Here is a 13,532-nt window from a genome sequence, read left to right on the forward strand (position 1 = left end):
GCATTAATTCAATGCAGTGCATAGAAGCAGGATGTTTTTGCCTATAGTGCTTTGTTTGTATGCTTGTAGCTGCTCATGCTTCAGAAAGCACAGCATCAGGGTAAAAACGGCACAAAATGATTAATAAAGAGTTTGTATTGCATGTATTTTAAATGATGAAAATAGATAATGACACCGTAATTAATGTGTCTAAGGTTTGTATGCGCCTGTGGATACAAGTACGTTTGATTAAAAGAATGAGGATGTTGAGCGGGGTGTCTCTCTGTACCGGATTCCTCTGTTCGGTCTGCTTGCAAACAAAGCGCAGGTGCTTCTTCTGTCGCCGCCTGATCATAATTAGAGGAGCACAGCTGTCGTCTGCACCTCTGCTGACCCTTTTCTCACAACACTATTGATCTGTCTTGTCAAGGCCGCACCGGCACAACCGCCATGTGCATATCCAAATCCACTATCTTGTCATCAGGAAGCAGTCTCTTGATATGATCCCTGAGATGAAAGTGAGGGAAAACAGAGTGACTCCCCGGTGAGCGGCAAACAAAATGGTTTTCGGTTTAGCTGATTGTCGTCGTCAAGGGTTTGAAAAGGGACTCCGTGTTACAGTGTTGCTTTTGTTTGGTCTCAGTCAGCTGTGTCAAGAAGCAGAGTTTTGTCTTGTCTGAAAGGAGACAATACTCAGCAGATATTGCTCAGCCTTCCACCAGCTGCTCACTGAATTAATGCTTCCTGTTTTCGCTCTGTGAACCGAAACTCATCAAGAACATTGAGTCATTTGTCTTCCCATTAACATGTTTGTGTTCTGCTCAAAAGCCCAGGTTCTCGAAGATTTGTTGGCCAACTGTTTGCCAATTTTCTTGTGTAAAGTTGAGCTGTGCTTTGTTGGGGTGGTGCAAGTCAAACATTTGGCTAGATTCCCGGAAATGGATTAAGCCCACTTTTTCCAATCAGGGCTCCATATAGAACAGTTTTGATGCAACAATACAAACATGTTTTCTCTATGCTTGATAGAGCAGCGGGCATTTAAAACCATATTAATCAGGTACGCTGCTTGTGACAGCTCCCCAGATTGAATTAGACGTTTCTCTTTTATCCCCACTGCTTAATATAATACCACCACAGCCGGTTAAAAAACCAGAGGAGTTTTAAAGCATTTCTTTCTTTTTTCATTTGCTCTGAAATAGAGCAGTGGAGTGGGGAACAAGCCTCTCTGGAGGACAGGAACTTTTTTTCTCTCTGAACTGGCTGATCAATGAGATAGAGATCTCGTGGTCAATGTTCCACTCGCCTAAAAGGCACCATGGGATCCGCAGCCCACTTCATCTTTATCACTGGTCTGCTTCTGCTCTGACCGCGGGGACCTGATGCAGGATCATTACTGCCACAAATAGAGATCTAGCCACATGGGCTGGAGCTGGGGATGGAGATTTGTTGGTAGGGCGGAGTTGACACTCTCCTATCGCCAGTGTCTCATCTCATCCCTTTCTCTCCCGCGGGATTTTTTTTTCTGCCTTTTCGAATGCCAACAGCTGGTGTCCCAAATCCCCCATAAACCTTTTGGTTCGAAAGGGGATCAGGTAGACATAATAGACTACCACCTGCCCTCCTCCATCTCCTGCCACCCTGCAACACCACCATTGCCAACTCCACTCTGCCATTCCAGCCTTGGCATCACACGTGCTGACTGATGGACAATGTCTCCAACAGCATCTGTTCTCTAATGCTCAGTGGCCAACATAATTCTCTGGCTTGCAGCGGGCTACATCCGGCCAGGCGTCATACTTGGTGATCTGCTATTGGTTGGTTTTCTACACGTGGTGATCTCCAAACTGATTAGCTACGTCCACATTTTGATGGTAAATGAACTGCTCTCCCTCTGGCTTCAGCTAACCTTGTATTCAGCTCACTGATGCTGAATGGCTGCCGCCCACTTGGCCACAGCGCTAAGTGTTTTCAAGGGCAGTTCAGTTTTTCTGCCAAGCATGTGTTGTATGCTAATTGATAGCCAGGTCAACGCGCTGAAATGTAAATGAGTCACTTCAAACACTGATGAACCGTGCTAAAGCTAACTTTCCCACAGCCGTGCCTGATGTGTTCCAAGACCCATAAAAGTGCGGCGGTACTTTATTAAACAGTTTTGTTCTGCTGTCCCTCTGAGTCCAAGCCAACAGATGTAGTTGCTCATTATACCCCTGCTCTCCATATGGCACTACTGCACATCCACCTCCTCTTCACCTCCCCTCAGTCGGAACCCCTCCCGACAGGCTGCCGTTAGGTTCAGAACGGACAGGTAGCAGAGTGACTTGGGCTCTTGTCAGCTCAACAACCGAGGCGACCCGGAGCTTGTTGAACTGGACGGAAGGGAAATTAGCTTTCACCTTCACTCCAGCTCGGAGCAACGGTCTCCTCACTAATGCCCGGTCAGATTTGAAAACTACTCTTCTCGAATGTAATTTAGCATTTTCCATTGAAGAGGGGTTATCGGAGGTTACTGGTAAGCTTGTACAAAGCAATGGTTGTTTCCAACAAGCAGCGCATCACTGACTTGGCTGTTTGGAAATGTGCTGCTTCATTTTATTCCCCGTTTTAACAGCTAATCTGAGTGCAATCTCAGTGTAATTAACGCAAGTATATTGTAAGCACATTGTAATTGGGTTGAGGTATTTTCGCTGCCAAACAAAGGTACCTCCTTTTCCCCACTGCACATTGTGTGTGCAAGAGTGTATGATTGTGTGTGTGTGTTACTTGTGCAAAGCCTGTGTCCTGTGAGAGCTTCCTCATTAAACGCCTGTCAAACCCCTGTCTGTGGACCTGCCAGCCTTTCTGTCACACTGCAGGGAACACACACACATATACACATATACAGACAAGAACTCACACCAAGCCAGGCTGAGCAGGACTCAGTTTATGTGACACACACTCTCAAACAAAGGACAGAGTTGAACATTTTGTGGCCGGCTGTACGAAGATGTACAACTCTGGGCCTTGTGATGATATTTCTTGGCTCGTCAATAATAGGCTCTGGGTATGACTTGAAATTTTTCAAGGACCAATATGCTTCCTGGGCCTCAGTACCAAAACAAAAACCATGCTTTTTTTTTTGATACCTAATCGGGAATTTTTGGCAGAAACTTTAGGAAATGTCTAACCATAATGACTATCAAATCAGAGAAAAGGTTAACAAGACTTTAAGTATGTCTGGGTCATGTTCCCAAACAATGGGAAACTGGAGCGTGAGATGGACAGGCAGTTTGGTGCTGTATTAGCAGCACAGTGGGCAATTTAGCTGTGATGAAGAGGAAGCAGAGCTGGAAGGCAAAGCGTTCATTTTACCAGTCAATCTATGTTCCAACGCTCATGAGCTCGGGGCAGTGACCGAAAAAATGAGGTCGTGGATGCAAATGGCCAAAATGAGTTTCCACCATGGACTGGACTCAGCCTTAGAGATAGGGTTAGGAGCTCAGACATCTGGAGGGTGCCCGCAGTAGAGCTGCGGTTCCTACGCCTCAAAAGAAGTCACCTGAGGTGGTTCAGGCATCTGATTAAGATGCCTCCTAGGCAACCTCCCTTGGGAGGTTTTCCAGGCACATCCAACTGGGAGGAGACCCCCAGGTAGACCCAGAACTCACTGGATGGATTACAAATCTCATCTGGCCTTCAAAGGCCTTGGGATCCCCCAGGAGGAGCAGGAAAAATGTTGCTGAGAAGAGGGACGTCTATAATACCCTGCTTACTCTGCTGCCATCTCGACCCCTGGATAAGCAGAAGAAAGCGGATGGATGGATGGATGGATGGATTTTCAGAAAGTGCTGCTTTGGTCAGTCAAATACAGAGAACACGTACGCATTCCAGATCTCCTAAAACTGCCCCCAACAATAGTGCCACTTTTTTAATGCAGAGTCTGACGTGATATTTAATGGAAACTTTGACGGTACTTCACAATTCTTGATCCTCTAGAGACATATTTCAGTTAACCAAAAGTATTGAAATCCAATACTCGGCTGTGATCATTACATAATGAATGCAGCATAAACAACATTTTTATGACTTCCTGGTTTAATAGCAAATAAGTGCTGTGCCTCCTAAATAATAAATGAGAGCCACACTACTTTAACTTTAAATGTATCTGTAGCCCACAGAGACCAAACAATAACAGAGCTAAATGCTTATGTTGTTATTGGATCCCCCGAAACTGCATGTCTTGAGAAATGAACCAATAGAGGGGAGAACATGAGACAGATTGCGTTTGACAACAGAATCTAATTTTACACTTCTAAATTCAATCAGACCACTTAATGAGTGCTGATTGCCCCCCTTTGCCATCCCTCACTCTCTGTTTATGACTATTATGTGATTTTGTTTTACTCTTTTCCTGTCCTGTATCATTTCCTAGCATCTCAGCCTCTGTGTGGCTCACTTCGTTGCTCTCTTCTTGTGTCAGTCAGACTGTCAGTGTCTCCCTATCGTCCTCCTCGCTCTCTTCCCTTTTCTGTCTTTCACTTGCACTCTGGCTTCTTCTCCTCACCCACCTGTCATTCCCCCGGCACTCACCTGTGTTGCTCCGCCGCAGTCACCATGGTATTTAGTTCTATTTACAGTGGAGCGACCAGATTATTAAAAGCGGAGCGGTTACCTTGGGCTTTATTGTTTGCCTGAGATTTCCTTCCCCTCACAATTTTCAAACGCAATTAGTTTCACTCCCACACCAATAGTGCCGCGGCCCTGAGCACATGCTTTTAAAAGACACTTTCTTCTAATTTTGAGTTACAGCTTGTTTACTAGTAGCTACGTGTTGTTTACATTGCCTCTAATAATTTCTTGTGCCTTAGCTAAAAAGATTAACATTGGCAACACTAAACTGCTGCCTGTACTTAACATATTGCAATAAACTAACTCATTTGTGACAAGAATATGTGTTAACAGAGGGAAAATTTTCAGATTTTTGGTATAATCATCTTTTCAGTTGCTGATCGATCAAGAAAGAATGAAATGTAACCTGAAATACAGCAGCATAACATTCTCCAAGCATATAAGCTTCCCACCACGAGCATGACATCAGAGGAAAATGGCCGCCGATTGAATATGGTCTGATGTAAATGGAGTATTTCAGTCCTCCCTTCCACTGTCTGCGTGTTGGCATTCTCAAAACCTCCTGCAACCTACACACTTAAAATGACAAGTTGCCCTTACCCTTACCTGGCTGCTTACCTTTTCTTTAATGGGCAACTAGGCATGGATGCCTTACCATGTGCAAAACCATTGCTGCATCCGGGGCTTTGTGCCACCAAAGATGATTTTGATTGGTTTAAAGAAATACCAACACGCCAGAGTGTTTTTTGAATGATCATGGGTGTAGCCAGACCTTTCCCCACAAATAATTATTGACAGACAGAACCTTAAATGTACAGTATGTGAGGCTTTTGATTGAGCATTCAAACATTAACTCAAATTATCAGCAGAATTTGAAGAAATAACAGTTTTGACGTTCATGTATTGTGTGCAGACGTGTCTGCTGACATTAGCATGCTAACCAGCTAGCAATAACCCGTTCCTGTCAAGCATTCATGTGCTAGTGTTGTTAACAACAACACTCCCCTGATGGCCCAAGCTCCCAGTTTGGATCACTAGATGAACGGCTTACAGAGCTAACTCGCTACAGCAGCTACAGTTAGCAGCAGTCATCAGTTATTCTGGTGATATGCTGCCCCCTGTTTGTTTTGAGTATAAAGCTCTTACGTATTGTGCCTCTAAAACAGCATTAACGGTTTTGGACCCTTGCTGGCTGTTGAAATTAGTCAGGAACACAACACTGACCTATTATCACCTGTAAGCAAACCTCTCTTGACATCAAGCGGACATAGAGTCATGTTTTTCAATTGATGGAAGTTGGTAAGTCCAATATTCACTCTCCTGTTAGCTCTATTTTTGGTTTCTAACTCCTGAGAAAGAATATCTGGCTTGTTATCAGCTACATTTGTTGTTATTTTTTTCAGGAAGTTGATAACATTATACTTAACATTAGCTTTGACAATTACCACAAACCCAAACAAAGGATGTCATTACAGTAAATCTGCAAATCATAACTTGTGACGAAATGTGCCAGTTTGGCATTTAATTGACTCCAAGTACATTAGTGCTCAGGATTGCTGGCATGGCAAACTTGTGAGTTTCCTGCACAGAGGCACACTGAACGCGCTACAGCTGTTTGGTTCAGTGTCTTTGAAGCTGTGCCCTGCAAAGACACATGTAGGAAAGATTTCCTGTTTTTATTTTTGGGATTAATCGACCTGAGAGTGACTGATACTAGCTGTTGGTTGCAGATAAGAAGTCTGGCAAGCGACTTTGATGCGGCTGACAACTTGCTGTTAGTAATGTGGAGATTGATTTTCTTTGCTTGGAGTACCCCTGTTTTAACTCGAGTCTTGATTCAAAACACTTTGTCACTCCGGCACACGAGGAGGATAGTGACTCCTGCTGTTTAACATCCAATTAATCATATTGCTCTAACCACGGGGGGTGATGTGTTTAGGCATGATGTATTGATAAGATCCTCTCTTGCTAGGCCTTGATGTAAGCTACTTTTAGCGTACAGATACAACATCTAAAATAAAATGAGAGAAATTGCAGATTAAGTTAATTTCCACTTGAACAAAAAATGCATGTTGATGAAATGTTTCCATAAACAATTTACTGGGAAAATCATCAGGATGCCTGGTTACATATTTGCCGTATGAATGGAGGCTGCATGCTGTGGAATTTGATGATGAATCAAGAATCAGAGCCAAGTAATTCCCCAGAGATGCCAGCGTTTCTAGCAATAGTGTCCAACGGGCCAGTAAGCTGGAAAGGACACAGTGTACGTATCTGTGTGTGCGTGCATGTGAATATGCGTGTGTTTGTGTAAGCTTCTTTCCAAGCACCCCCTGCTGCCGCATCTGATATAGCCTATCGAAGCGTGTTATGTTTCTAAGTGAAAAGGGGTCGAGTACACCACCAGTCCGCAGTGCTGTAAAGGAAGGAGAAAACATATGGGAAGAAGGGTCAAGTGGAAAAAAAGAGTAAACAATCTCGGAGAGGACGGGGACAAAAATGAGAAAAGGGGAGTGAGAAATTGTACAAATGCGACAGGGAAGATGAAGGACACACCTGGAGAGGGTCACATTTCCCCAGTGTGGTGTACAGCGATTACCCAAGTTTCAGGACTCCTTCAGAGGATAGAATGGCGTTCCAGCAGGGGCTGTCAGCAGCGGCCGCACCTCCATCCATCCAGACACCCAGGGACTCCATTACACCCTGATGGGCAGGGATGGAAAACCAATCGAGGGGATATGGGAAGCAATGTATAGGCACTGGGAACCACACAGACAGGCAATCTGCCATGATGAAGAGGCTCCCTTCCCTGTTCCTCCTCTCGGACCCAGCGTGTCCTCCCGCGTCCCCTTCAAGCCCCACTGCGCTCTGCCGCAATGCCCGGCCAGCTGACCGACCCCGACACCTGCAACGCTCTCTCGCACCTTCCTTCTCCCTGCTGTTAAGCCCTGGCAGCATGCATCTGTTCACATCGTCGCATGGAGAACTGAAGCAGAGATGGATTTTCGTTGGAGGGAAACAGATGGATTTTGAATTGAGGTGGAATGTAATTTATGAAGTTCCTGAAGTTCAGCAGATTTGTAGGTAGCTCCAGTCCGGATTTGACGCCGTGCTCAGGGAACGTTGAAGGCTGCAGGGTTAGCTGCAGCGTAACCTCCATTCAGACAGCGGAGATGAGACTGTGTCAGACATACCTGTTAGTGCAGTGGGGGTGGTGTGATGACTGCATTAGAGGCATCAGTGGAAAAAAGATATTTATGTAGCTACAGCAAATCAACGCTGTGAATCAATCTCACTGAAGATTGTACGCCTAACAATGGGGCTGGGATGGAGGAGTCGTGTATTTATTGATTCTTCCCGAAGGCTTGGCTGGCTGTCTTTTACTTACTCCTTGTGTCTGATCTTTGCTCTGTCTACTGGCAAAACTCATGCAGCCTGATTTCATGCTCTTTAATGTGTTTATTTTCCCAGTTTGATAGTTGGTGTCTGATTCAGTCTAATTTTAAGTGTATTGTTTATTATCGAGCGTGTAAGGATATGGATTTAAAGTTCCAGTGTGTAGGATTTACTGGCATTTAGCAGCGTTGATTGCAACCAACTGATCCCCCCTCGTCTCGCCCTCCCCGACGGTAGCCGCTGAAAACACAAAGGCCCTCTCTGGAGTGAGTTTCGGTCTCCGTCCATGGCTACTGTAGAAACATGAAGGTGCAACATGGCAGACTCTGTGGAAGAGGACCCACAGGTCAGGTGATTATACACTAATGACAACATAATTATAAACATTATATCCCATTTCTGTCCCGAAATCTTGCACACTGGACCTTTAAGATATACAGGGCAAGATTTTTTACTGTGTAACATTTCCTTTTTTCTTTTCAGTTTTTTTCTTTTAGCTTTTTGGAGGCCTGATAAAGACCCATCAGTCAAAACATGTTGGCTTTGTTAATGATTGGCCTTTTAACGATTTAGCCACTATAATTAAGGCTTTTAAAGGAGACATATTATGCTCATTTTCAGGCTGTTCATTTATTTGGGGTGACTACTAGAGTAGGTTTACATGGGTTTACATCAGTTTTCTCATACTGTTCAGCGCTGCAGCACTTTTTTCTCCTTCTGTCTGAAACACTCCGTTTTAGCTCCTGTCTCTTTAAGCAGCTGTGTGAAATCAATTCTAATGTGCCCAACTGGCCATTAGGCATAAATTATACGAATGTGTGACATGGTGATGCAGTGTGATGTCACAAAGTAACGGAAATAAAGGCAGGACTACTGATGAGGCATGTCACGTGTATTATAGGACATTGCAGCAGGACAATAATCTGTTATATACATACATTCTTATGGCCAAAAAGTCAAATATCCAACACCGTGCAGGTTGTCACATAACCTCAGTCCAACTGAATACTTGTTTCAGTTGATGAACGTACCTTTATGTTCTTATTTAAGTATGTTTGAGAGTCCAATTAGTTTTGTCCCCCTTTGGGCAACTTTGTCTACAAAGGACTAAAACTCCTTCACTCTTCATCTGGTGTGGATGTAACCACACTCAAATTAAAGCTGAGAGTTGGCACTTAAATCTCATTTTCAGCATTTAATTTCTTCTGCTGGAGTACAAAGGCACTTCGCCCAATTAGAGTGTAAGTAACAGTGCTGGAAAAGTATAACTAATAGTTTTAGATTGTTTTGACTTTTCTAGCTGAGTGGAATAAACAACAGATATTAAGAACAGTAATAATGACTTCTCGGTTTTTTTCTTGTGTGATAATCCTTTAGCAGCATCGATAATCGTCCTCAAAACATAATCACATTACTCCGCTTGTTTGGTGAAACAGAAATATGTGATATTTTGTGTGTGTGTGTGTGTGTGTGTGTGTGTGTGCGTTTGCAAATGTGTGATATAAAAGTGTCACCTGAGACACACAGTTGAGCTGCTCCATAGCGAGCCGGGTAAACAATTGTTTTGTAACAGTGGGTGAGGGGGTGTTATACTGAAGATTGCTTTAACAAGGGCTTGTTCGTGTGGGTGGAACAAAAATAAGTTTTTCGAACCATACTTGTACTTTACATGAGCCTTAGTGCCTCAGTCACTATAAATTATGATGTGTATTCTGAATATGCACATTACCACAGACCCCTGGGTTATCCTCGCGATTTATCAAATCCGATCTCTACAGAGCTATTTTTTCTTCTGGCTGTCTGCTGGCATCATACTATTTCTATTCTGCAGCTCACACCCACATTCTCTCTTGTTTTTATCTCTTTTTTTTAGGTTGTCCTGTCTGCAGACATATGCTGAATTTTTAAACATGAAAAATGAATGTGAAATGTCTCTGTGCAGGTGCCCTATGTCAAGGTGGCTCCAGAGGACATCCTGAAGGTTCAGTTCCCCCGCTTCACCACTCTGGACCTGAGGCCGACCAACACCGACATCAGCCTGGCTGTGGCCGGCCTCCTCACCTTCTTTAACAGCACCACCGCCTGCCTCATCTGTGCACAGGCTGACTGTGAGTACAGCGTTCACACCCCCCACGACAAAGCACACAAAGATCCACACCTGGGGAGAATGCTCGCACGACTTTCCGACAAAGTGCAAACATTTTTGTTTAATGTCTGGCATCCTTTAACACGTGTTAGCTCACATAAGCTTCTCGCACGCACGCCGACTGCGTTCTGACAACAGATGCAGCGCTTATCAACATCTCACCCTGTGACACGCTCCCTTCTGAAGCAGCTGCTGCTCTCCACAGCTACAGCTCTCTCACAGTAGCACGCGTGACAACTGCATCCCAAAATAAATGACATCCGTGTGGAATCCTTTCTCTTTTTCAAAGTTATGATCATCCTTAATTTAAAAGGGGCACTTTGTAGTTCTGGAAAAGAAATTCAAACTCAAAATTTTTATATTTATGATATTAATGAGGTATGAACACAAACTCACACATATTTTTTTTTTCCATAACTGAAAAAACAAGCAAAGAAGAAAATAAGAATCACTGTTTGAAGCTAGAAAGGTGGCAGGGTCCGCCAAATATAAACAAATCAAAGCAGTATGAAATTGTGTTGTCCTTTAAGGTCAGTTTGTTTATTCAGTCAGGAAAAAGCAGAAAGTTCAAAATCAGTCAATAGCACGCTCAAGTGTTTAATGTAAAACACGGCCTGCCGATGATCAAGACGCACCTCAAAAACAGACGGAAGAGAATGAGGACGGAGTTCAAAGCTTCATCCACCAGTGTTCTGACCGCCTCCTTGTCAAAGGCGCTCGTTAGATTCTAAAGATACTAAAGCGTATGACCTTAAAAAAGCTTGAAAATCTCCCTGAGGGAAGTTATTTTCGTAAATAGAGAGGAAGATTAAATCATGGCCTGTTCCCACCCTCCTGTAGTCCGACGAGCAGTAATTACAACTCCCCAGACAAAGGCACTGTGACCCTGAGTGGCACCCGCTAACCTTTTCCTAATCAGCACCGGGCTTTGAAGGAAGGAAATAAGCTTGAGACATCAACCAAGTGTCAGACAGCCAGAGATGGCAATGAGCCACTGTGAACCGCCCACCCTGCCTATCTCAATTCTCAGTTCTTCTGCCTTTTAACTTTCTCTTTGACCGTCTCTTGGACTTTACTTTGGAGTCTCCTTTCATTCATAACCTTTAAGACAATATTTGTCCCTCGAATGCTTTGTCTATTAAGCCAAAACCTGTGTGTCTGCATATCCACAATATGGGGATTGCTGCCCAAAAATGCCATTTGATTTAGCAGAAATTGGAAAATGTTGCTTGGAAGAATTAGTTAAAGGTGTATTTAATCATAGTTTAACCAAACCTCGCTACAATGTCCATTGCTGCAAGGGTCAGAAATATATAATTAGTTGTTTTTACCTTTAAGGTGTTCCTGTACCTGTCAGTCATTCTTCTATTCCAGGGCTCAGATCCTGTTTCTGTGACATTTATTCCACAGACAGTTGATTAATACAGCTCTGGCAAGAACAGTGATAACAGGTCAGCCCTTTTAGGCACCCTCTGACTTTAATATTGGCGAGTTTGGAGAAAAGAAACTCATTTAACATTACTTTTCTTCCTCCCTCTGGTTGTGTGTGGGTGTGCGGAGGTATTTTATTCTGTGTCAGTGGGCTAAGAGAGGACTGGAAAGGAAATTAAATGAAATGAAAAGAAATGAAATGAGGAGAGGGGGAGATAGGAGATACCAAGGTGAGTCTGAAATGAGAGGAGAGGAGGAATGTAGCGATTGGGTTGGGATTATACATTTGCTACGAGAGGGAGACGGTCCAGGAAATGACGTGGCTGTATTGATTGCACCCTCTCATGTGACCCCCATTCATTCAATAGAAAATGCAGCAGATGGCAGAGTGCCCGGTTTTGTGTGTGTTTGTATCCGTGTATGTGTGTGTAAAGGTCTGGGTTCAGCAATCGCATCAGCTGAAACCCATTCGACTTTGGCTCCGGCTCGCCCAGGGCCGCCCCTCCCCTCCCCTCCCCTTCTCTGTCGGCTCACGCAGTCAGTCGGTCGGTTGGCAGCCTGCTGTCGGTGGCTCGTCCACATGTGCCGGCCTCATTAATCACCCGAGCCAGTGACAGCCTAATAGAGCGTGGCCAATTCATGAATATTTTCCAGCCATGGCTGAGGAGGCAGGATGGAGGTGGAGCTGTGCCCAAAGGCATGGTGCACACCAGGACGGACATTAATCTAGCTAACCTCCAATATCGATGGCAGTATCAGCCGCAGTACTGTAACATTTGCCCAGAATACTGTCCACGCGGTCGAATTTTTGGCCCTGCTGGGTGGCCCCCACATGTTGTGTGGCTGTGGCCTTTGGTAAATGAAAAGAGACACACACACACTAAAATGCATGGTCAGAATTTCCCTGTGGTGCAAACCACACACATACCCATGCATGCTGTCCCAACACTCCCTGGCACTGTGCTACAGCAGTGCACTTTCATTAGTGAGGAGATTGGTGCAGCTGTCACTAAGCTGAAAGAGAACATCCAATAAGCTCTGAAATTTAACTGGAGCTGCAGTGCAGGTACAGGATTTCTAAGTTCAACAGAACAGTGGGTCTCAAATGCTTGCAGAGCATTTTTTTCCCGCACCTTTGATAGGCACAGTGTGAGCAGGGTTTGCCATTTCAGCTCACTGCATTGTTCCACTGCAGCGATAAGAGGGAAAAACACTTCTAGTTCTTGTTGAGTGAAGTTTCCACTATGATCTTTTCCATTTATAGAGTGCCCCATGCTACGTAATTGTCGCTTTTGTCTGGTTCTGATGGCTTTCCTATGTAATGTATTCAAATCTCTCCATTACTGACCTATTGCCTTGCCATGTTTCACACTTACAGTAACTTTGTGTGAATGCCATCGATAATCTGTCATTACCATTACTCAAGTGTTCAATGGGTTGTGTACGGGAACGTATACAAAGGTGTAAGAATGACGGGAACATAGTAATTGCAGGGGCTAGTTTTTCTGACTTTGATTATAGTAATTACACCGTAGCTACTAATGACCCTGACGTAGGAGGAAGCCATGTCAGTAGACAAGGTGATGTTGGTAGGGCAGGTAGAAGCAGCACTTGCATGGAATGCAGTTTTCTTTGAATGCTCTGAAAAGAGAGTGGGTGTGTTTGGCTTTTTGGTTTGTTGATTTTTGTTGATCTTGTTTCTTGTTGTCACTTTTCTACCTCTCGCTCCCCTGTGTTCCCAGTGTTCTGCTTCCCTCGTGTGTTCCTGTGCTCCTTCCCCACACCTGTCTCACATCAGCCTCGTTAGCATTGCCCAGTTCCCAGTGTCTCTCTACCTGCACCTCATGCCCTCTTTAGTTTAGTTTTGTATTTAAGCCTGTGTCGTTCCCACAGTCTTTGTTGGTTTGTCTGTTTTCGTCCATGGACCTGTGCTCCTGTGCCTGTTGCCCGTTCCTCGTGTGTTCCTAATTTGTTG

At 44.3% G+C, this 13,532-nt stretch overlaps 1 protein-coding gene across 4 annotated transcripts in view; it reads left to right on the forward strand.

Moving 5' to 3' along the window:
• grik4 (glutamate receptor, ionotropic, kainate 4) overlaps nt 1-13,532 on the forward strand; it is a 316,509-nt gene that overhangs the window by 207,080 nt on the left and 95,897 nt on the right. For all 4 annotated transcript variants that reach the window (XM_084350733.1, XM_084350736.1, XM_084350734.1 and 1 more), the window contains one exon: nt 9,923-10,088. In XM_084350733.1, coding sequence (XP_084206859.1) covers nt 9,923-10,088 — 166 coding nt within the window. The remainder of the gene's footprint in view (nt 1-9,922; nt 10,089-13,532) is intronic.

Source organism: Pagrus pagrus (genome assembly GCF_965226575.1).
Source record: "Pagrus pagrus genome assembly, chromosome: 4".
NCBI lineage: Eukaryota > Metazoa > Chordata > Actinopteri > Spariformes > Sparidae > Pagrus > Pagrus pagrus.